General features: G+C 44.0%; 1 protein-coding gene across 3 annotated transcripts in view; it reads right to left on the bottom strand.

Annotated features, from left to right (window-relative positions):
• Positions 1 to 23217, bottom strand: part of epn2 (epsin 2) — a 26823-nt gene extending 3606 nt beyond the window's left edge. The window contains exons 1-9 of one of the 3 annotated variants that reach the window (XM_086184039.1): positions 22987 to 23217; positions 10098 to 10868; positions 9677 to 9831; positions 5371 to 5483; positions 4485 to 4589; positions 3863 to 4091; positions 3071 to 3223; positions 2640 to 2732; positions 241 to 468 (exon numbers count right to left, since the gene is read on the bottom strand). In XM_086184039.1, coding sequence (XP_086040165.1) covers positions 241 to 468; positions 2640 to 2732; positions 3071 to 3223; positions 3863 to 4091; positions 4485 to 4589; positions 5371 to 5483; positions 9677 to 9831; positions 10098 to 10528 — 1507 coding nt within the window. In that variant the 5' untranslated portion in view covers positions 10529 to 10868; positions 22987 to 23217. The remainder of the gene's footprint in view (positions 1 to 240; positions 469 to 2639; positions 2733 to 3070; positions 3224 to 3862; positions 4092 to 4484; positions 4590 to 5370; positions 5484 to 9676; positions 9832 to 10097; positions 10869 to 22986) is intronic. The other 2 variants (XM_086184040.1, XM_086184041.1) reach the window with 2 other exon arrangements.

The raw sequence follows: 23217 nt of genomic DNA, 5'->3' as shown, positions 1-23217 counted from the left end.
GCTCCGTCCCGACTGGGCCAAGTCACCTTTCACCAGTGTACATGGGCGTGTCTGCCCAGCTGATTTAAGGTGCCGGTGTTGAAATCACATCTGTACACTCAACATTTAAAGCCCATGTCCTTAACTGTTCCTTCCAACATTTAACCATTTACCATCTCCTAACGTACTAAAAGTTAGTAATTAGACTGAACATGTAAAACTTGAGACTGGGTTCCTTTCAAGGTGCACATATCTTCCCACCTGTTGAGGCCAAGAAGGGGTTGAATGCCGGCGCCGGCTGGACTGGTTTGGTCACCAGAGAGTCCAGATTGACCAGAGCAGCATTGGGGCCCAGGAAGGACTCTGGAGTCTTTCTGGTTGGGTTTGTGGTAGTAGAAGTGGAGGTGGGCAGGGGGTCGAAGAGGTCCAGGCTGCTGCTGCTGGCCAGACTGGCTTGGGAGGGAACAGATGATGCTATACCACCATCACCTGAGCAACAAGAGCAGTAATATTTACACTTCGCTGTTAATCATTTTGACAAAGCTCACTTGGGGGGGAGGGGAATGATACAACGAAATCAGAAAGTTGCTTTGTTCCTCTCGATAGGTCCCATTAAAACGACTAACAGGGCTGATAAAACTATGAATTCTTACACTCAAACGCTTCATCAGCCAGCATCCGAGGGACCACATTCTCAGTAAATAGAGACGATGCAATAAAATGATGTGAGGGTGCAGTTATGAGACATCAGAGACAGACAGCCTGGCTGGTTCACGGCAGCGGTCAGACAGCAGGAAAGATGTTCATTAATACACTTACTCATAGACACACACACACAAACACACACAGAGAAACCCAGCGAGCCAGCTGCCACACACACACACACACAGCAGAGCCAAAGTCAAAGATGGATGCAGTGGACGGTCCTAGTGGGCGTGCACCAAGTTAACCCTGTAGGCTTCAGGCAGAAATTCTAATAACCTCTCATTCTGTGGACGACTCTTTTCCGCTGTACGCCATCAGCCGCGTTTCATTTCTGGGTGACAGAGCCACCAGTTATTGGTAGGTGTGCCGACTACGTAAGAAGTTCACCAGCAGGTATTTGAGCAGTGGTAGCGATGTGAAAGAGCAACTAAAATATACCTCGTTAGCTGGAGTGACCATAACTGACGATCAATACTACATTTTTTTCATAAACTGAGTACTTTTGCGGCTGCCACACAAGATCAACTGACTATAGACCTGCGTGTGACGGGTGGGCGTGTGTGCACAATACCTGATCAGTCAATAATCAATGTGTCAATTTAACATGAGCAGCGACGCACCACGCCTGTATTTCCTTAAATCGCGCGATGGGTGTTGCGTTCGGAATTTACTTTTCTTCAGTTATGATACGATGCCACATTTTGTGACATTGCAGAGAAAAAGCAATGAGGTCAGGTGGACAGGTTTTGACTCTTTGGGTGCAATAATACAAACTCCTCAAACCTCCACACCTCCTGTCCTGCTGTACTTGGCCTCTGTTTGACCTTCAATTTGTGCAGCTTGGTTGACTTGAATACATTTTGTATTTTCCTACGCATTATTTGCAGTTTCGCTGTATTATTCTTCATTTATCATCTCTGTGAAATAGATGCTTGCACCCTTCAGGAGAACTTCTAGTAATATTTTCAGATATGGACTATTATTGTCAACTCATTTATACCACGATATGAATTCCAGCCCAACTTTTTTGGGGGGTTTCGGTTCTCACTTCGTCATTGGCGGTTATCAGATGTGTTTGTACAAGCTGAAACAAAGGTCTGGACACCAAAGTCACCCTCACAGCCCCACCACATGAGAGAAACACAGAGACCTGTGCCAAGCGGTTCCCTGGAAACCTTTTAAAACCCTCTGAAAGACATATTAATGGGTGTAGAGGCCCTTTGTCACTATCGGCGCACGCCGGCGATTTGAAGGGCTTTACGCGTGCCAGTGTACAGTGGGTAGGTATATGTGCATGCAGGTGTTAAGTACATAACACAGCAACTGTCCAGGCAATACTCTTTGTTGCAGATTTATTTAGGATACACAAAAATTCAAAATGCTCATTAAACAACACACACAAGCTCTGACTTGAGGCACGGCACGGTCAAAAACCATATGAGTTCCCCAGCGTGCGCGCCTGTGCTGATTAACCCGCTTATATTCATAAAAGTCTGGCAACATCCTGAACAGACACCACCACCTACTGACACAAATGGGTATAACATATCCAGAACAAAGAACATGACCAATCTGGTTCCTACAATGGGTATGAATTTTTTTTTTTTTTTTAAACTTTCCGATCTGAGAGGCATCCATAAACTTGATGGCACAGGTCTTGTAATGTATTAGTGATGAACAAATAAAAGCAGCAACAGCGATATGAGACCAGACCAGAGCAAACAGCTACTTCGCCACCGTCAGATGTGTTACTGGAATTGGTGGAAAATAAGAAATCAGATGGGGTCTTCTGCCGCTTGCTCCAGTCTGGTGATGTAAACATACAAAGACAAGACGTGTGTGTCTGTGACCTGTGAGAACCATTGCATCTGCGGGCAGGTCGCTATGTCAGACACTGAGGAAGAACAACACAAACTCCATGTGTCAATAGAGAGAGACAAGGACAGGGTGAGTACCAGTAGGGACAGAAGAGGGCGAGCGCAGGCTGTCAAACTCTGAGAAGTCTTCTTTGGACGTACCGTTGGATGTACTGAACAGGTCAAAGCTACCTGGAGGGTACACACACACACACACACACACACACACACACACAATGATACACGTAAAGCACACAAATGCACAGATGTCAGATACGCAAACACGTAGACCGATGGAAACAGATGTCACAAATCAATGTGGATATTTTGGTCAAGTTACAGAGACGAGTGGATACAAAAGGCCTGCGATGGCGTATCAACTCGGCGCTGTGTGTTACGCTGTAATGTAGTGAAAACTTCTGAACACCCTCAGCATTTCTCCACACATCCTTCCCAGACGGAGAAACTACTCAGGTAAATCTACCAGAAACTTGATGCAGGTTGAGAAGCTAATATTCCCTGATGATCACCTGTGTTGGAGGCCTTGGGGCGAGTAGCTGCGGATCCCCAGGGATCAGAGGCAGGAGTAGAGTTTGATGCCCAGGGATCACTGCTCTTCAAGGGCGGAACAGAAGGAGGAGCACCCCATGGGTCCACTGGGGCTGCAGGCTTAGGGGCAGACCCTGGGGAGGGGAGGGGGACAGGCTCAGTGTGAGGGAGGACACATTTCAAAGGGAGGAGGAGTGACAGAGCAGCAGCAGCAAGAGGGAGAGGGCAGACATGTCTCTGATCTGATCTCAAACTCTCTAATCCCCCTTTTACAAATCTAACTCCTGACAGTCTCCATCCATGTCTCTCAATGTGAGGTTCTACTGCAGGAACTCGCAGCACTCCAAACCGTCCTTTCAGCTTTATTCCCCAGGGGCAGTGATTGATTAAGATGTACATTCAGAGCTCCGCCAAACAATGAAACCAAAGAGGAAAAAAGAAACCGAATGAACTGACGATCTCAGTTCCCTCCGTGTTGTTACTATTTCATTGTTGTCAGTGTGTAAACTCCTGAGTCTGGACTGGACCAGTCAATGTCAAGTTCTGCCCGGCCGTTTATCAGGGCTGCTAGTGGTTTCTTTCCTTGAAAGAGGACTCAGAGGGCCGCGTTTTTGTGGTTGCAAACCCCCCACATTCTATGTAGTAATGCTGCTGGGCCAGCTGAACAGCATTCCTGTGTAACAAAGAATTCTAAGAGCTGCAGGTGGAGAGTCGAGGTGAGACACACACATACAGAAACCTATCCTGTGACTAGTTTCAAAGTGTGTGTATACCATAAGGCTGCCATGGGTCGACTGATCCAGCCACAGCTCCGGCCCCGGCCCCGGCCCCGGCCCCGGCTCCGGCTCCAGCTCCGGCTCCGGCTCCGGCTCCGGCTCCAGCTCCAGCTCCAGCTCTAGCTCCAGCTCCAGCCCCAGCCCCAGCTCTAGCACCTGCACCCCAGGGGTCAGCACTGGCTCCAGTCTCCGGAACATCCATCAGATCCATCAAAGAGGACTGCGGCTAGAAGGAGACGGACAACGTTGTTAAGGAAAGTTCGGAAAAAGGAAAGAAGCGGTGAAAAAGAAAAAAAAAAAAGGAGGACAATCGCTTGATCAGCTCTTGTTGTGGAAGGCACAAATATCATGTAACACAGACACCAAACATGAGCCGGAGTTCGGCAGCTCTACTTCGCTAGTTTAGCGCTGCGTGCCTTCAGCCAGCTATTCAGGCGGAATAATGACAAGTAAACGAGACAGTCTGCTGCCAGTTAGCAACTTCATTACTGCTACTGAGGGAGCAGACAAGGTCGTGGAGAACAAGGGGTGGGGGAGGGACAAGATTATTTCCAAAGAGTGATCAGGATAATGGGACAGCTGAGTCACTTTCCCCCCCCTGCGCTTGTGTGCATTTTACCTCTTTTTTCTTCTTGGGCAGTTTGGCTGAGCCGGGACCTTCTTTCTTACTCTCCTCCAAGGCCATCTGTAGTCTGAGGTCGTCTCCTCTGCGTATGCGCTCCTCCTGAACACACACCCAAAAACCCAGTGAGTACAAGCTGTACGGGGGAAATTAGAATTCCTAGTAGAAACTTGACCTTGCTGTTGAGATTGTAAACTTGGCTTTGCAGAATGATACGATCAGAGAAGTGGTGTGTACAGCGCGTTCTGTTCGTATGGAATTAAAAAACACGAGCTTGAGTCGAACTTCAGTTTGTTTACAAGGGACGTTAAAAGGGAAAACACAACAAATTCCACTTGTTCAATCAACTGTAACTTGTCACACAACAACAGACGAGGAAACGTGCCAGTGTTCATGTCACCTGAACATTGTCACATTTGCTTTTATTTGCAAACAACAGAGTTGTGTGAGCATAAGAAACTGGATGGTAGCGCATTCGTGGTACATTCAAATCAAACAGAAGTAGTTAGTCATCCGTTCGTTCAAAAAAACTAAAATGTTCATGCAAACCCTGCCTTTACTGTAACCCCGTCTTATCTCTTGATGAGTACTTACTGCGGAGTCACGGTCTCTGAGCTAATCAAATTATTCCAGGCCATCATTTGATTTTGTCTCGCGAGTGCGGGAACTCAATCCGCCGTTTCAGCTCAGACATTTCAACAAACCTGGGTCATGCTGACGCACAAATGTACAAATTTCAACAGTGTTTCTGTAAACTCTATTTATTAATAAAATAAGTGGATCCCTACAAAAAAATTAAAACTATGAACACTAATTTACATAATAGTAAGTGTTTAAGTGTGGATTCATGACCTGTGATAAAGGCAAGGGTGCGTGCGTGTACCTGCTCAGCCGCCTCTCTGCTCATCGCCAGAGCGAGTTGCAACTGTAGCTCTTCCTCGCCGCTGGTCTGAGGCCGGGCCTGCTCCAGCTCTGATCCCATATTTGGAGATGTGGCTAATGGACAGAACCAGAATCTATGTTACACATGAGATCCCATCACAGACTACAGGAACCCTTTTTCATTGTTTGCACCAGATCAACCATAAATATTCAAACCACATATCACAAGGTGGCCACTCCAAAAGCAAGTCACATATTATTTGTGCAGTGTAGAGAATACGAAAAAAAAAGAGTGTGTGCGTGTGTGTGTGTGTGTGTGTTTTTGGGATTACAGGCCTTTGGGGACCCTGTGTGGTAGAACAAGCCCATTCAGCTTATTGGATTAGATCAGGCCATGTGGCAGCACAATAATCACACAGACACTGCACGTGGTACACACACATGCATACGCACACTTCGAGCCGGGCCAGGAGTAAGGAGGTGGAATGCCAAAAGGACAGCTGAGAGTGTACTCTTGAATTCAAAGTGTGACCGAGCCTCTTTCAGTTGAGAAACAGTAGTTCCATGAGAACCATCGCGTGGGAGGTTATGACAAGACACAGTTAACATCGCCACATCGCCCATCGCAATTCTTATCCCAGTCTTCATCTCTTCGTCCAGAATTTGTGCAATTTGTAGATGGAAAACAAATGTTGTGGACTTACAGAGGTGCCTGAACGTTACAATAAGGCCTGGAGTCCTCTGGTGGTCTGCTGCTCTTCCGTCACACGTTCACCACGTGGAGAAAAGCATCTCCTCTCGTGTTCTTATTTAATTGTAGACACGCATAGACTGTCAAATTCTGTACCAGTTGGTTGAAGAGTAGCTGGAAGTTTCAGGCAACTGAGTATTTCTCTGGTTGACCACAGCCCTGCCAGACTCAGACTTTTAATTCTATTAGATTATACATTTACAGCGTTTCAGATACAAAGTTGTTTCATCCACAGTAATCATCGTATTTGTGTGCAACTGGAAGAGTTTCGATTTTGGTGGGATATCAGCCAACGTCGGCTCGTTCCTTTCTGACTTTAACTGGTGGTCATTAAACGCTCTCGTCACCTCCTTCTCCACGCCTCTACTATTCCCTCTACCTGCGTCTGGCGAGTCGAGACACGCTCCGCTGAAGATGCGGACACACCCCAACATTCACTCAATATTCATCACATCATCCAGATCATGTCAGCGATGCCACGCTGAAGCCAGAAGGTTAGAAGGTGAAGGGGCGGCTGCACAGACACGACACAACAGCGATGGTTGGTTTCACTATTAGACGCGGCTGCTGTTGAAACCCCACGTATTGACTAACATCCTCCTTGTCAAGAAATCTTACGATGGAAGTTAGTTCTTTAGTCGATGACTCGGAAAACATTACAGAGAAAATGTGCCGCATTCAGCATTTCCATGATGAGGAAATATAAATCAGTGCTGTTGTGACAGCGTTTTTACGCTGAATTTCCGACACGGTTGCGTTAAACACTGGGAGGTTTTGGCCTCAAGAGAAATGAGTAACCATTTGAACTAAACTGTTGGCAACTTATACTGATCAGAAAAAAGTAACTTGAAATAATAGTTGACATAGGAAGAATACACCGTACCCACTGTGTGCTTAGTAGACGCCGTCTTATGGCTAAAATTCTGCAATACTCATAAAAAAAGACAATGTGGGTTAAGGCTGTTCTTATTTTGTTTATCGCCACCTGTGATAAAGATTTGTTTTATTGCCAATGCTGAAAACACACACTTTTAATAATCAACATGCAATCCATGTCTTCAGACGGTCTTGTGTCTTTTATAGGTCTTGAGTAACAAATAATTATATATTATATATATATATATATATACACATATATACATATATACATATATATATATACACATTTCCCATTAAAAATCCCAATCTGACCACTATCAATATCTAAAGTGTAACATTTTCTACAGGTAAAATGTGTGGTAAAGTAACATTCTCAATGTCATACTGTGGTGCAATATCAGTACGGCATATTCATGCAAACATTTTCTCTAACAGAGGGCAAGTTGTTTTTATAATGCAACATTTTGCAATGCTACTTCTTCTTGTTTGTTTCTGTGCAGCTTACAAGACTGCCCGCTAATGTGAAGGTGGTGTTTTATGCTCCTATATCAGCATTTATATCATGACCACAAAAATCCCATGAAATATTTTGAAACCTATAATCAACCCCAGTTAGTTACCCACTTGTTGTGCCCAACCCAACAAATAAAGGACCCAGGAGAATATGTGGGAATGATACGAGCTGATAGACATCCACTTTGGGAGCATGGGTCCAATCCCTGGCGGCCGTACGGCGGACTAGATTACAGACACGGTCTTTCAAGCCCTAAACCTAAGGAGAAACTAAACTGGCAGCTCGACATCAAACAGTGCAACAATAGATAGTGGTGGGTCACAAAGACAAATAAACAAAACTCAAAGCCAAGTAAAACACCCCAGTTTCTTTCCCACCACTGTGGGAATGGCCCATATATGGAGAGTCACAGTGTCTTGGCATTCCTCACAGATACGGCTCTGCCTGCTCGCACAGAAATGCTCTCCCAAAAGCTGAATTTTCATTTTTTTCCCCTACAGTTTCCAGCTGCTGCGTGTTTAATGGCTGGGTGATAAAGCTGACAGATCTATCATGGTGAAAGGTTTAATTTCATTTGTCCTTTTATAAAAGCAAAAAGATACCATATGATATTGACCGCTGTTGTTATATTTCTTGGTACTAATGCATAATAAGTCTACTTCAGTAGCGAGACGCTGTCCTCAAAGGGTGCTGATATAAGACGCTTCTGAACTGGCCAGGATGAACATAAGGACAAAGTCCCTTTGAACTAATGTGCTTCATTCAAAACCAGGCAAACCAAACTGGGCCCTTCTCTCTCTCTCTCTCTTTTTTTTTTAGTTTACCTTTTTAAAAAAAAAAACAAATATAGTTATTTACATTTTACCAAAATTAGCCAGAAGGAGATGGAAAATAGATGACGATTCTGGGTTAAGTTCAAGATGTGAGTTTCATTGACGCAAATGGGAGATGTGAAAGTTTGTGCCAAATTGGGAGGAATTTCCCCCTGGGACGTTCTGCTGAGATATTGGGATGTGGAGAACACACAGACGGACGGCCCAAACACAGCTGTTTCCAGGGCGGGCACTACAAGCAATCTATTAGCATCAATCTTTTCCCCAAAATATCCTGCAAAGCTAACTGGGAATGAGGAGTGGAAATCTACTCTGATTTAAGACGTTTTTTTGGACATGCGAGGCCAGCAACCACAGTCACACTTGCCTTATTGCTCATTCTCACCCTCCCCGTACAACAATAGGTGGGAAGTTTAACTGGAATCTCAAATATCCCTCCTGGCAACACCCACAGTGACAGCTCAGTTTTCCTCCCATTGGCCAGGCTCAGCTCGAGTTTTCTCAAGTGATGACTCAGCTGCAGGACCTTCCGCCTCTCAGACACACACTGAAGCATTACTTCCATGCAGGAATGTGGGACTTACACCAAGGAGACATGAATGCACTCCGTGCAACACGTGTGAACCATGCAGGTGAAACACACACACCCACACACACCCAAGGCCACGCTGCTGTCTACAAAGGGCCGAGTGTCACAAGGTGAAAGGAAAGAGGCCAAGGTTCACTCTTTCATTTTAGCTTCTCCGGCCTTCCCCCTCAACCCTCTCCGCATTGCCTCAATTCCCTGACAGTGATTTCTGGTTCTTTTCAACCCCTCTCCCTTTCTTTCAATTCATTTGAACTCTGCTTTTATGTCAAGTTTCCACTGGCTCGTTCCCTGCTGGAGCGAGGAACTGAGCACTTCTAGAAAAACAAAAACATTTGTTCACATCCAGAGTTATTTGCTTGATATGACAACCTTCTTTTCAAAGATATCATCCTGTTCTCACAGTATCACGCTTGGAACAGACGGCAGACGTAATGTGCGTCGATAGAGGAATCCCAGTAAGTCTCTATATGTTCATCTCCATCTGTCCTTGTCTCTCTTGTCACAGTGTCTTGGTCTCTCTCCAACTCTGATGGAATCACTGTATGAAGGACGGAAAGGGAGCAGATTCCTTTGCCATGTGGAAGAAAGAGGTTGGGGGTTGATGTCCCTCAAGCCAGAGACAGAACCGGGGGAGGGGTGGGTTTGGGTTCAGCAGACCACAGCTACACAAACTAGGGCACAATGACTCTGTCATGTGCATTGCATGGGTATATGTGCGTTTAAGCAGTGAACCGTACTCACAGCCATGGTAGGAGGCAGGTGATCCCTCTGACCTGCCGTACTCTTCGCTGTAGGAAGTGGAGAGGTTGGGCTGCGATGATCCTCGACCAAAACCCATCTGACTGCTCCCTGTGGACACCTGGGCCATACGTTCTTTAGTCTTCAAAGCCTGAGACCTGGCAGGACCGACAAAAAATTTAAATAAACACAATTTTAGTCAAGATTCTTCTCTCGATTCCAAGCCCCTAAAGGACCAGATATAAAGGAGGGTAAAATTTCATTATGGCTCTTGAAGTTGAAGAGGCACTCATGTAAACCAGACGTCTCAAAAAAATCGTGTTTCGGATGGACAGATGTATCATTTAAGAAGCGCTACAGAGGTGCCGCTGCCTCCCGTGTAATGAAGTCAAGCTAATTCAGCGTTGATATGCAAGAATCTTACCTCTCTCCTTTGAGACGGTCCTCATCTTTGAGTAGCACCACCAACTGCTTGCTCTTCTCCCTCACGTTGATGCCCTGGTCTTTACCGTCTCTGTCAATGTACTGGAAGTCCTTCAGAGTCTGGATGGCGAAGATGTTCTCTTTGCATTGGAGTGCCACTCGCTCCGAGCCCGTCTTGATCAGGTAGTCGAGCAGGGTGAGTGCTTTGTAGACGTGGCGCCAGTTCTTGCCGTGGTCATTGAGTCGTTTCCAGATCATGCTCATGATCTCACTAAAGGCCACCACGTTGTAGGTAAGGTCGGCGATCTCTGACATGAGGGAAGAAGACGGGCCCCACGGGTCGTTGGAGGTGGCCTCTCTGACTTTCTTCTCCGCGTCAGAGTAGTTGTTCACCATGTTCTTCATCTGCCGGCGGATGGTAGAGCTCGGCATGGTGGCGGTGGAGATGGGACAGACGGACGAAATGCGATGTACGCTCTCACACACAAGAGGGGCTTGGACACCCAAAAATTTGGGGTAGAGAGGCTAACACGCAAGGTGTGTGGTTGCGTTTGTATGCTTCAGGTGAACCGTGTATGTCCTTTCTGTGTCCTTTCTCACAGCACGTGGGTGGTGTGTGTGAATCTTTTTGTGTTAAGTGTGTGTCAAGTGTACGTGTTTGTTTATGAGGCTTCTCCAGGCCAGTGCAGTGTTCCTGAGTCCTCCAGAATAGCATCTGTTAAAACCATCTCCACACACACAGCGCTGGCTGCACACTTGACCACGCCATCACCTAGGACAAAAAGGTTGGTGGAGAGAGAGGCAGGGGATAAATCAAGTGTTATATTATAACCCAAGAAAGTCAGAACGCAACACGTCCTCATTTTCATTTTCCAAGTTAACGTTTAAGCATATCAAAGACGTTAATTCATACATTTTTCAATTCGGGCAGTTACATTTGATGTGAGGGCAGGTACTAAACTTCTATGGCACAGACAAAAAAAAAAAAGCTTTGACAGTACAACATATATAAAAAAAAAAAAGAAGGAAAAGGTCAAAATTTCAGAATTGAAACTGTTCATCTCATCAACCCTGGTGAGCTAACGAGGATGCAGCATGCTTACTAGGGATGCAAAAGCAAATCTGTTCAAAAACAAAACCCGAGATTCAATTTGCGCATGTCAACTGCATTTTTTCAGTCCCACAAGGAAACAAAAACTATATTTGGCTGTGTGCATCTGTTGCGTGAATACTGCACACACATATGGATGACTCGTCATCAGTTCCACCCTGCAGAGAAAGTGCAGTGAACAGAACTTGCTCCTGTGCAATGGCGACCATCGATGAAGGCAAAACACAGCACCTCGACTTTTTATTTGTGTTATGTATTCATATGGGTGTCTGCATTTTCCTGAAATATGCTGGAGACCTTTTTTTCCTCTCGCTGCACAAAACAAAAGCAAAACTGAAATTGTGAGCCAAAAAACTCCCCTACATTCAAACCCGACAGTCCTGACAGTTATTCAGTCATTTGGACTGGGCGGCTCTCATCACCACTGATACCAGAATGCTTGCTTTGTTCTAAGAGCACCTGGGTCATGTCAGGATACCATCTAATCACAACGCAGCACACAGACAGTACACACTTAGCTGGCGTTCCTTCATCTGACTAAACCTCGCTTAACCCCTCCCTTGAGTGACGGACTGACTGAGCGCCGTTATGTCATTTTCTCAGGGGGTTGGCGTTGCGCTTCTCTGTTGTTACCAGGCTGATAGCTAAATCACAACAGTGTCTTTACGATTTAAGTGTTCATTTAAGAGATTACCACCTGTTCATGGTCACGAAACACCTTGATGGTATTTAGAACTGTGGAACTGATGTGACCCAGGGAGGGTACATGCAAGTGGTTCCATTTTGTCCCCTCATCTCTCCTCCTGCAGAGGGATGAGGAAAGAAGACAACAGCGCTACCGACTGATGTCTGTCTCCCTTAACTTGAATCACTGTGTCGATATTAGGTTTGTTATTTCACTGACCTTGTATATCTCTTTCCAGTGACATATTGAGAGACTTATTGATGTTGTATTCATTCCAGTCAATGCATGACTCAATTAGTTGCTGATTAAATTTGAGATTATTCATCGACTAAAAGACAAACAGCGTAGTAGTAACGATTAAATGATTATTCATCCACCACATGATTAGACACTTGTGACAAGATGTGCTTGGATCATAAAACAGGGAACACAGAACAGGAATTAAAGCAGAACTCACACAATTTGTGAGAAAAGTGTTATGTAAGGCGAATACTCTTAATAGTTTTCATAGGCTCAAACATGAACTCAATCTCTTTTCAAACACAGTTCTTAAATAAAGAACCTGGGCTTCACACGACAAAAGCATTTGTCTGCCTACCATCTAGGTATTCGCGTGGAGACTTGTCCTATTAATCTGATCCCTGCACCACACATGCACCAACATGCCCCACAACCAAGGGTTTGTGAAAAGAGGGAGAGTGTTGAAAGTGACTTGCTGACAGTGAGTTGTTGTTTCAAATTCTACAGGTTGAATTTTTCCCATTATCAAAGTGGCTATGTACAATTACTCACGTGTATGCTTTTCATTTAGGAAGCATCCGGCCTAGCAATTCCTTGGAAAGACAGCTGGGGGGAGGAAATGAGGAGTGTGCGTATGTGCTTCGGGGTTAAGAAAACAACTTGGCACATCCCGTAAATTCACTTAATGCCAGTGAAATGTGAGTCCTGTGGAGCATGCACCCCCCACCCCTAAGCGTTCCCCCATCCCTGCCCTGCATCCCCATGAATACAGCTTAGACCTAATGACACATCTGCTGCTATAATCACCTATTCACCCACTGCAGACAGGAGGAAGAGAGGAGAGTCTGTCTTGTCTGTCCCACCCCCCTGCAGCTCCTCCTCACCCCGGAACAACCCCCACCACGAGTCACAGCCGGCCACCCTCCCTTCATTCTGGTGCTGAGATCACTGGAACACCAAGCCCCAGATGAGAAGACATTACTCACTCGTGTGCATAGAGCTACTTTTTTCTCATGTCGATGCAGGTTCATTATGTCAGGACGGCTGAGCCAGCCTGTAAAGCTGCCAGTCCACCTTGCCGTTATCGTATTACGAGGGTAACCCTCACCCTTCGCACAGCCCCAGGTGAACGCGCACATCCATCACCTGCTATCTCCCGTATAGTCTCTTCCTCTCACTGTCGGACGCGGATGGAGAATGAAGAAATTTGAGCACAAGAGAGGATAAAGAAAATAATTATTCAGTCGAGTTCAACTGCATAGTCGATTCAGTTGTCCAGTTCCTGTGTGCTGGAACAACCAGCAAGGACACTGAGGGTTTTGCAGATTTATTTCCAAAACACAACACACTCAACTTATAAACTCGAGCCTCTAAAGTATATATTTTAAGAAGACACACAACACCTAACACCTGCACAACTACTCATGATTCTTCATGTGTTTGGAAAACCAGGCAACACACTGTCTGGAACTTTGGTAACTTTGTTTCTTCTTGGAATGTCAGTTTCAGTTCATCTTAATCAACTTAACAGGCATCTTGTCTTTAAGGCTGTCAGATGTGACAGAGGCTCTGGCCTTTAGTTAGTCCTTTAACATTCACACTCAGGGATACCCCCACCACCATGGCAAGCTGTGCTTCAATTCTCTGGCAGCTTTGCAAGATCTTCATGGGGTTCACTGTTCTCTCACCTCTTGCCATTTCTTTTCATTTCTACAAGGACACCGAAAACCATTGAAATAAGTTCTTTAAGCCATGTTCGTGAAAGGACCAAACACTTGGATCAAATGAAAGAAACCATGTCTGTGCAGACAACCTTTAAGCATACAGGTAAGTAACAATAACCAAATAATGAGAGTAACTGGCTGATGATCCATGATGACTACAGACCACAAACTCAAGTGGGTTCCGGTGATATCCCTGTGGACTCCGGGTGATGTATACTGGAATGTCATGCCAAGAGCTGAAGGTAAGTGGCTGATGGAAGTGGAGGGGGTAATGAAACGCAGGGTCTGACTGAGGGTCACAGTGGAATGCTTCTTCCAGTTAGCAAGTGTCGGATAGCTGAGGTGCTGCATTTGTTTTTAAGAGCCACCTAGCAGGTTACGGTCCGAGCTAGTCAGTCTGTCTGAGCCAGCTAGTCTGTCCGAGCTAGCTTAGTTAGAACACAAGCTTCAACAGCATGAACACCCAAAGAATGGCTCATTATTTCCTTGCTTATATTAAACCATCACTTTATTCAACTTAAAAATCAAGGGCTCCAGGCTGTGACCAAACGGCTGCATTTCAAAACCAACTTTTTTTTAGACAGCACAAATTTTTTTTTTTTTTTTAAATCTGCAAACCTTTGTTTAATGTTAAACGATGAGGAGCCTATTAGTGTGACAGCTCTGGGAGCTTTGTGTGTCTCCAGTGTGCCTTACTTTTGTCGTGATTCAAGTCAACGATGTTGAAACGAAACAGAGGCATTTTTTCCAAGAGTTCTCTATTTTTTCCCCACCAGCGCTAGGAGTCACTGCGCAATATGACAGTCCTAGACTTTTAACAATAAGAATGTGTCCATGATCCACTGTTGCACAGTGTAAACGATCTCTATGTCATTGAGATCGTTTACACTGTGCATCAGTTGGCATTCCATCTGCTGCAGTTCTCGGCTCAGACACGCAAGATATTTTTCTGCCGACCGAATCACTCAATTTTCCGCCCTGTTCCGTGACATGCACCTAAACTAAACACAGCAGATGTGGTGCTTTCTTCCCCCCCTTCACAACCTAGTATTGTAAAGCAAAACGAAAGCATCATGGAAAAGTTTGAGTTGAATCTGCTCATGCTAACTACGTGTTAGCTCAATTGGAGACTGGGGGGGGGGGGGGGGGTGAGGGGGTTCAGCATATTCTGTCATTAAGTATGGTCAGAAAAACCTTTTTGCTGTACTATATCATTAGTGGAGGTTCTAGACAGGCTGGAAATCACCACAATGTCAAATCCAAATTAATCAAATCATCTGTTGGTCCTACAGTTACAGCCACAGGTTAGATATTAGCTTTAGTTATAACGTTAGCATCAGGAGGAGAGGGGCTTGCCATTTCTTTGGTTATTATCTACACATAAAATCACCATTTCTGCTCAGTTATGGAAGTCCTAGAACCATTGTCATACTTCATGATGTTGTGTCTGTTTGTAACAGAATCCGGTGATGTATAAAATCGAGTTGCAGGAGCTCAAGAGTATTCCCATACAGCGTTGTTATCACTGTTATGTTGTTGATCTTCATTCAACAACCAGACATCTGGGCATTCTTGCCTTATGGCAAAAGCCTTCTGTCTTACACAAAAGAATTTGCACTAAATGTTATTCTTACAATGTAATAGTTCATAAAATCAAAATGATATGATGCCTTAGGTACGGCAACCGACTATCACCACAAACCGTAGCTTCTGCTCCAAATGTGGTCCAAAACACACAGGAAGAAACAAGTTTGCAGAGGCAGTGGGCACCTAACACTTGAAACATGACAAACTCATGAACACAACGGCAGCTTGAAGCACAAAATACACCAAGACAGAGATACATTAATGAAACTGCATCACTACCTCCACTGGAAATTAGACAACAGGAAACTTTACTGCATATTTCATATGCTTTGCAGGTCAATTTAAGGTGTAGCCTCGACATGTTCTGCTTGGTGCTTTCAAAACAAAATTGTCAGTTGAGAGCAACAGCTCTGCCAGTGAAAACTGTTTGTCCAGAGCCCTGACACCTGTTTCTGTGTGTGATTTTTGATAAGCCAGCTCTGAATGATCCACTCCGCTCAGTGTAGGCTGCTGTGGGGTTTCAGGACTCTTCTACCTGGCTGCTGCATGCTGAGAGTAGAGATGATGCAGACATGAGTCACTGACCCACCACCAACTGGCCATGCTGGAGGATTTTGTAGGCACCAGAATGTTCTCCCCAGTGTCTCCAGACTCTCACCACTGTCATATGTGCTCAGGGTGACCCTGCTCTCATCTGTGCCTTGGTGAATCTGCCAATTCTGGTGTTCTCTGGCAAATGCCAATTGGGCTGCAGGGTACCAGGTTGTGAGCACAGGCCCCAGATGCAGACATCATGCCACCCTTGTGGAGTCTGTGTCCGACAGTTTGGGCAGAAACATGCACATATGTGGCCTGCTGGAGGTCATTTAGTAGGGCTCTGGCAGTGTTCCTCCTGTTCCTCCTTGCACAAAGGAGCAGATAGCAGTCCTCCTGCCGGGCTGTTGCCCTCCTACAGCCCCCTCCATCTCTCCTGGTGTCCTGGCTTTTCTCCTGGTATCTCCTCTGTGCCCTTGACATTGTACTGCAGACAGACCAGCGGCCACAGCGCATACGAATGCGCGTTCCTGGAGGTGCTGCACTACCTGAAAAACTTCTGTGGTCTACAGATACCACCTCATGTTACTACTAGTGGCAAGGGCACTGGAAAAATTAAAATACTACCTTCAAAACCATTCCTTTACAGGGGTTGTCTTACTAATTGCCTCTCCTTTCCATCTGTTGTCCATCCTGTTTGCACGGCAGCAGGTGAAATTGATTCACAATCATAATGGCTTCCTAACTGGACAGGTTGACATCCCAGAGGTGTGACTGACTTGGAATTAAACTGTCATGATTATGCATTCCCTTTATTATATGTAAGAAGGGATGATGTCAGGTGTAAATGCTCCATCGAGTAACAAGTGAATAACACGTGACTGCTGAATCAAGGTTTGGAGAAAAAAAATCGCAGATAAAAATTGCAGTTGAACATCTGTCGGAAAAGTTGCAATTTGATTTTTTTCGAACTCGTTCAAACCTAATGTGCACACAACACTGCAGTGTCCGGATGAAAAAAAAAAAAAAATACTCGCATAATTGAGCATTTCAGTTCCACCTGTGTAAATGTGGCCCCTTCAGCACGGGGGTGGAGAGAGTGTCTGTTGATAATCGCTCAGTAATGACTGCAGTAATGGTGGGACGTGTGGAAAAAAACAAAAAAAACAACCAAAAACACTACCAGTGCAAACTTTCAAGCTGCAGGAAGTGAGTAAACAATCAAAATGAACCCCTGTACAGGACGGAAAAAAAAATCATTTAACTCAAAATGACAAATTTAAGCTGAGTTATTTACCCTGAAAATCAACAGGTGAAACACACCGTTTAAGTCTTTCAGCAAGCGATTCTTTCGGTTGAAGATATCGAGGACTAAGCAAGACAACTGAGGCTGATCTAGGCATTTTAGGATGCAGAGCGCATTCCTCTGCTGAGGTTCGTACAAATAAAATGCATTTTTTCATGATTTTAAACTCATCTGCCACACAACTGAATGATGTCTTCTGGGCGTGAGCATTGGAATGTCCCGTCATCCTGGGGCCATTACAAATACAAGCTGAGCGGCTGTAAATTCATTTTTGTGCCGAAGTTGGGACCTGAGTAGGAAAAAAGAATGCTTTTAATATTCCAAGATGAACTTGGCAGAAGTCATGTCATCTGTAAGCTTTGGGAGACAGCAACAAAACACTACAGGAACACCGCAACAGGTCACTTGATGCGACACCGCTCTTTAAGGAGTGGTGGGCTGGAATTCCTGAAAAACAGTAGAATGTTGAGTCTCATCTCCTCCCACCAGACGAGCGTGTGCAGACACACTGGCTTCATATGCACAAGCAACAGTCTCTATCCTTGGCAGCAGCCTCAGGAGTATGTCTGCTCCACACAGCATATATCTAACTTCATTATTAGAGGAAAAATAAGTCAGGTGCGGAGCTGACAAAGCGATGTTTGTGTGTGTGTGTGTCGTCTCTATGAGGAATGCTATTAGCTGCGTGTCTTTCTCCCACTTCAAATTAGCTGTGTCTAACTTATTTATTCAGCACTAACGTGTGTGGGCCCCTGGTCAGATCCTGTGATCAGTGAGGCTGATTATCCCTCATCAACATCGAGTGAAAGGATTTCTACATCGTTTGCTCAATTCTTGATTTCCTCGCTGTTCTGATAAGCTCAGTGTAAAAAGGTGCAGATCATGTCTGACCCTCCAACTCTCAACCTCCATGTTGGCTGTCCACAGGCTGTTTTCTTCACATCGGAGTGGATGGTATTCACTGCCGAGAGGGGTTCATCTCTATGTAGTTGCGTGTGGCGTCAGTTTTATATACCGGAGAAGTGATTCCTTCAGGTGTGTGAGTTATGCATGTGCATATGGATTCTGACAGCATCAGGGCCAATCGGTTAATACTCAAAGAGATACTGACAGCATTTTATTGCTGGTGTTGCCAATAGTGCCGGTCAGTTTTGCCGATTTACATGTTTTTGTGGTGTAAACAGTTGCCGACCACGCTGGATCTTCCCTGCAACATTTCTGCCATTGATAAGATACTCCTACTTGAAGTTTTGCGGCCCACAGCTAATGCTGAATCATTGGCTCGCTAGTGTCACTGAAACCATCCTTCATCTACAGGTTACAATCAAGGCTGTGCACAGAAAATTCCAGAATCTGCAAAGACCTGCATGGAAACTGCTGATTGGACACTCAGAAGAAAATTGGTGCGTGCCCTCTTCTTTGTTGATTTCATAATGCAAGATAGTTCTGAGCATTTCCAAAACATATTCTGAAAAATGTATTTCCATCTTCTTGAATGAAGTGGGGTAAAAAACACCTCAATCATGCATATTACATTTTTGTGAAATTGGGGCCTTTTTTTTTTAAACGTGCCGTTTTCATCAACCTATAATTTTTTTAAATATTTTGATGGAAACTAAGTATTTTCAGATTGTCCAATTGTGTTTAATGTGGGTCACTGATTTATGATCCAAACACAAAATGGGTGAGAGGAGTTACGTCACCTACAGGCAGCAAGCATGCAGGACAGAAAAGTTGAGTTAGAGGCAACGAAAAACACCACAATGCAAATTTTAAAAAAAGACAAAAATAAAATATCCCTTGTATACAACTGATAATGCTGCTGTGTGACTGCACTTTTTATTGTGTTGTTATATATATATATATATATATATATATATATATATATATATATATATATATATATATATATATATAACAATTCGACAAGAAGCTAAATTATGCTTAGTCACCATCTCTCCCTTGCTCTAATACTGCATCAAGCCAGAACCATCAGTGCACCTCGCCAGCCCTTGGCAGCTTTTGCAAAAGGTGGAAAACACAAGCATGGCAGCACAAGGGGTCGGACGGCATGGCTTGGAGGTAGAGTGGCCGTCTGGCAAACTGAAGGGTTGCTGGTTCGATCCTCACTTCCTTAAGTGACCATGTAGAAGCATCCTTAAGCAAGATACTGAGCCCCTAATTGCTCCTGATGGCCCTGCAAAAGGCTGGTGACCTGTCCAAGGTAAACCCTGCCTCTCGCCCAATGTTAGGCTCCAGCAACCCCCCCCCCCAACCCTTAACAGATAAGCGGTATAGAAAATGAATGGATGGGAGGCAGCACAAGATGGGTCACATGCACAACAGCCATTGCATAGTATTTAGCAAAGTAGTCAGTTCCATTTGACATAGTTTGAGAATAGGCAACCTTCTATTAAATTCCTAAATTCCTTTCAAGTAGAAATAGGGAATCCAGGTGTCCTTGGAAAAAACAATAATGGTGATCTGTCCATTCCGCGGCTGATGATCTGATCTCCATTCAGAACCAGTCTAATGGAAGCACAGCCGGTGACTGAGAACAGGTCTGCCTTGTCTAACTGACAAGGCAGAGGATGAGCTGATATTGAGATAGAGGACTTGCACAATTCATTAAGATTCTTCAACAGTCAACAACAGCAGAATATCATTGTAATTAACCATTAAGTAATAATCCGACATGCAACACAGACAACCAAGTCTGACCCAGAGACAACAGTAAAACATGTTCATGTGTATCACTCTTAAGTGTATCGCTGCCATGCCAAAAAAAAAGGAGAGAAAAAAAAATTATTCGCATCACAGTATAACTGGATATTTTCACATTATCATGAACTGCTACATGACCATGCTGAAACTTGTGATTAAATGAGGAAACAAGTTAAAAGTAAACACCACTCTGGTGAGTTTCAAAAATGAAAAACACGACATACCTTACTTTTTATATAACATAATGCAACCAAAATGACTTCAATTATATCCTGTTTGCTATAATACAGAGCCTAGCTGTTATTTTTTCTGCAAAACCACTCCGAAAGGCAAGAAATCATTGAATCATTAACTTGTTTGGATTCCCCAAAAATTGCCTCCAGTCCCATTCCATGGTTATATTTTAGTGTTCTTTTATTAGAATGAAAAAAGCCCTAAAATGACGTAAAAGCAGACTGTTCCAAACTAAGTATCGCAAGATAACCAGCGGGAGACAACTGACGCCTGAGGTCATTTCGAAGTGCACTGCACTCTTCTGACGTGAGGTTATTTGCAGTATTTCTTTTTGGCGTAGTCTTTTTTGTAGACGGTCCCTGCACTCTGGTCTCACAGCCTGCACACTGCACATAGAGGACAATGTAACTGATGCAGCCTATAGGACAGTTCTTTGGATAAAAAAAACCAGACTGTAGCATGTTGTCTGCATTACAACAGTTGGATAGAGACATCATTTGCTTTTTAACGGGATTTTTCTATCATCACTGGCTCCGGAAGTTTGCGTTTACCTTTTCAATACATTTCCTTCTTCAATCATGGGTTTCAAACGATAGCATAATTGATCATGGTTTAAATGTGAAAAACACAATGTCATTATTATAACAATAACAATTAAAATGTAATAAATTTGCATGCTATAAGTTGAAAATATCATGTTACAACGTGATGCTTATCTTTTTTCTTTTACCGGCATGGCCATAATATCCTGCCATAGTGTCAAATCTAAAGCTGAAAGGAAGTGACAACATGTGGAAGTAGCCCATTATCATCAATTGACTGAAAGCGGATGTTGATGATGCAGCTACCCGCCACTGTGACTCATAAGCAATCAACCTGAAAACAGACAAAGACCTGCCCCTCTCTCATCTTCATCGTCTCAGGCCACCAGTAAACAGGCTCAAAGCACTGCAGACAGTCACTCTGACTTCGTCCAGAGGAAGAGACCTTTAATATCGTAGAAATATGGAGATAAAATGACACACTATCCACAAATGTTCATCTTATTTAAGTTTCCACAAGCTGGGCGCTTTCCAGTGATGTCAATAGGTCGGGTGGGTGGGGGGTGGAGCTGAGAGCCACAAAATCAATCAAACAGAAACAAAAAGACGACACAGACAGAACAGGATTCACCAGTCATACACGGACTACAAAATAAGTAAACCACTATAATTTTCATAAATGGTGCAGACAAGGCTGTAGTAAACTTAAAATGTTGAACTGAAAACAAATATATTTCTGTCACATGACATTATCAACTGAGTCTGCAGGGATTCTTAACCATGGAGGGCTATGTGTAACACAGCCACCCCTACCTCAGCATCCTGAAGTATTAATGAACTGATCTGATTGAGGACAAGTGTTGGCAGCTCTCCTTGCACACTGCTGTCTTCGTGATAAGGAGTTATTCTACTTAACTAGGGTTCTTTCTACGAGCTTGGTGCATCCAAAGGTAACTCTAAAATCTGTTGATCTTGAAACAAACACAAATTTGTTTAACTTTTTTTTTTTTTTTTTTTTTTTAATTACACAGGTAGGATGAACTGTTTAAACAGAGATGGAGATGAACAGCCATGGAGGAAGCGCTGCAATTTGAGCTGGCATTGGTTTAATTTCCAGAGTTGTTAGGTTATGTAATAAACTATCATACTACCAGAGAATAAAAGTTAGCATGATACACAAAAAGAAATGTTAGTATTACCGTCTGTCAGTCTTTTTTTTAACGGATATGGAGCGATATTATACAACTGCATCAATATTAAATAGTCCTCTATATAAGCATGGTGCATAAAATGTTAACCCTGATATTTGTTGATGGGGGGGGGGGGGTCAGGAAAACTTTTGAGTTTTTATTGTGTGAGGTGGAGGTGGTTGGTACTAACCAACAGAGTCAGATGGGCTGCCCCGCCATACAGGAAGCGCAGGGATTTTATATTCTAATTAACTGGTTGATAACCGGTACATGTTAGCTTTAGCTCACGTTAGCTCACATTAGTTTAATGATTTAGAGTAAGCTGGATAGTAGAGCGTAATTCTAACTACATCAACTACACGGCCCATATGAATTGCCAGATGATATTGGATGTGGCTAATATTCGGGAAATATCACTTTAACATAGTCAGTTACTACTTAATACTACAACTAACGAAGGCAAGTTGAGTGCAAACTTGCGACAACTAGCTAGTGAGCGAGGCAAGCTAACATTGTCAACTTGCTTGCGTTAATTCACTTCGCCGCAGTTTATCGAATAAATTTACAGTATAATTCGACTTAAATACACTTCGTAGCACTTTTAACTCAAGGTATGATATAACGATGCACGTCTGGAGATCCAGCCAGGCTGTATTCTGAAAACCCTGGGAGCTTAACACTTGTCTTTGAAAAAGTTGGTCAAAGCTAGTATAGCGTACCTCACGATAGCCAGCCCTTCCCTCTTTTGTTCTTCGGTGAAAAACTCAACTGCTTAGCGTCGAAATATACCATCCGATTATTTAATTGTTATCACTATGTCTAAATTGACAGACATTCCTGTTAGCTCTCAATCAGTGCTAACATAGCCAACTAGCTTGCTATGCTAGGTAGCTATTCTTCAGCTAGCAGCCAAGACGGGTGCTCGGTGGAGACATCACCACTGAAAACTGGATTACAGGACACACTGGAAAAACATAACAACTCGGCTGTCTTGAAAGCAGATATTAACTTACCTTTGTCTTTTGCGTTCTGTTGGGTTTAAATGGTAGTCCAAAGTTATAAAACCATTAATGAGTTTCGGCAAATCCACTGAAAAATCAAGATAGTATACTTATTTCGGCGTTCAAGGAGCTTGTTGCGCCTCCGCCTAGCTATGTGTTGCTAATGCTAAGCAAGCTCAAGCCAGCAGGCTACACGTATCTCCTCCTCCAGAACATGGCGGGCAGAGAGGGAGGGGGGAAGCT

Source organism: Aulostomus chinensis, chromosome 18 (genome assembly GCF_037954235.1).
Source record: "Aulostomus chinensis isolate RoL2024-O1b breed Wild chromosome 18, RoL_Achi_v1.0, whole genome shotgun sequence".
NCBI lineage: Eukaryota > Metazoa > Chordata > Actinopteri > Syngnathiformes > Aulostomidae > Aulostomus > Aulostomus chinensis.
Note: the sequence above shows the minus strand (reverse complement) of the source record. Positions and strands in the feature narration are given on the sequence as shown.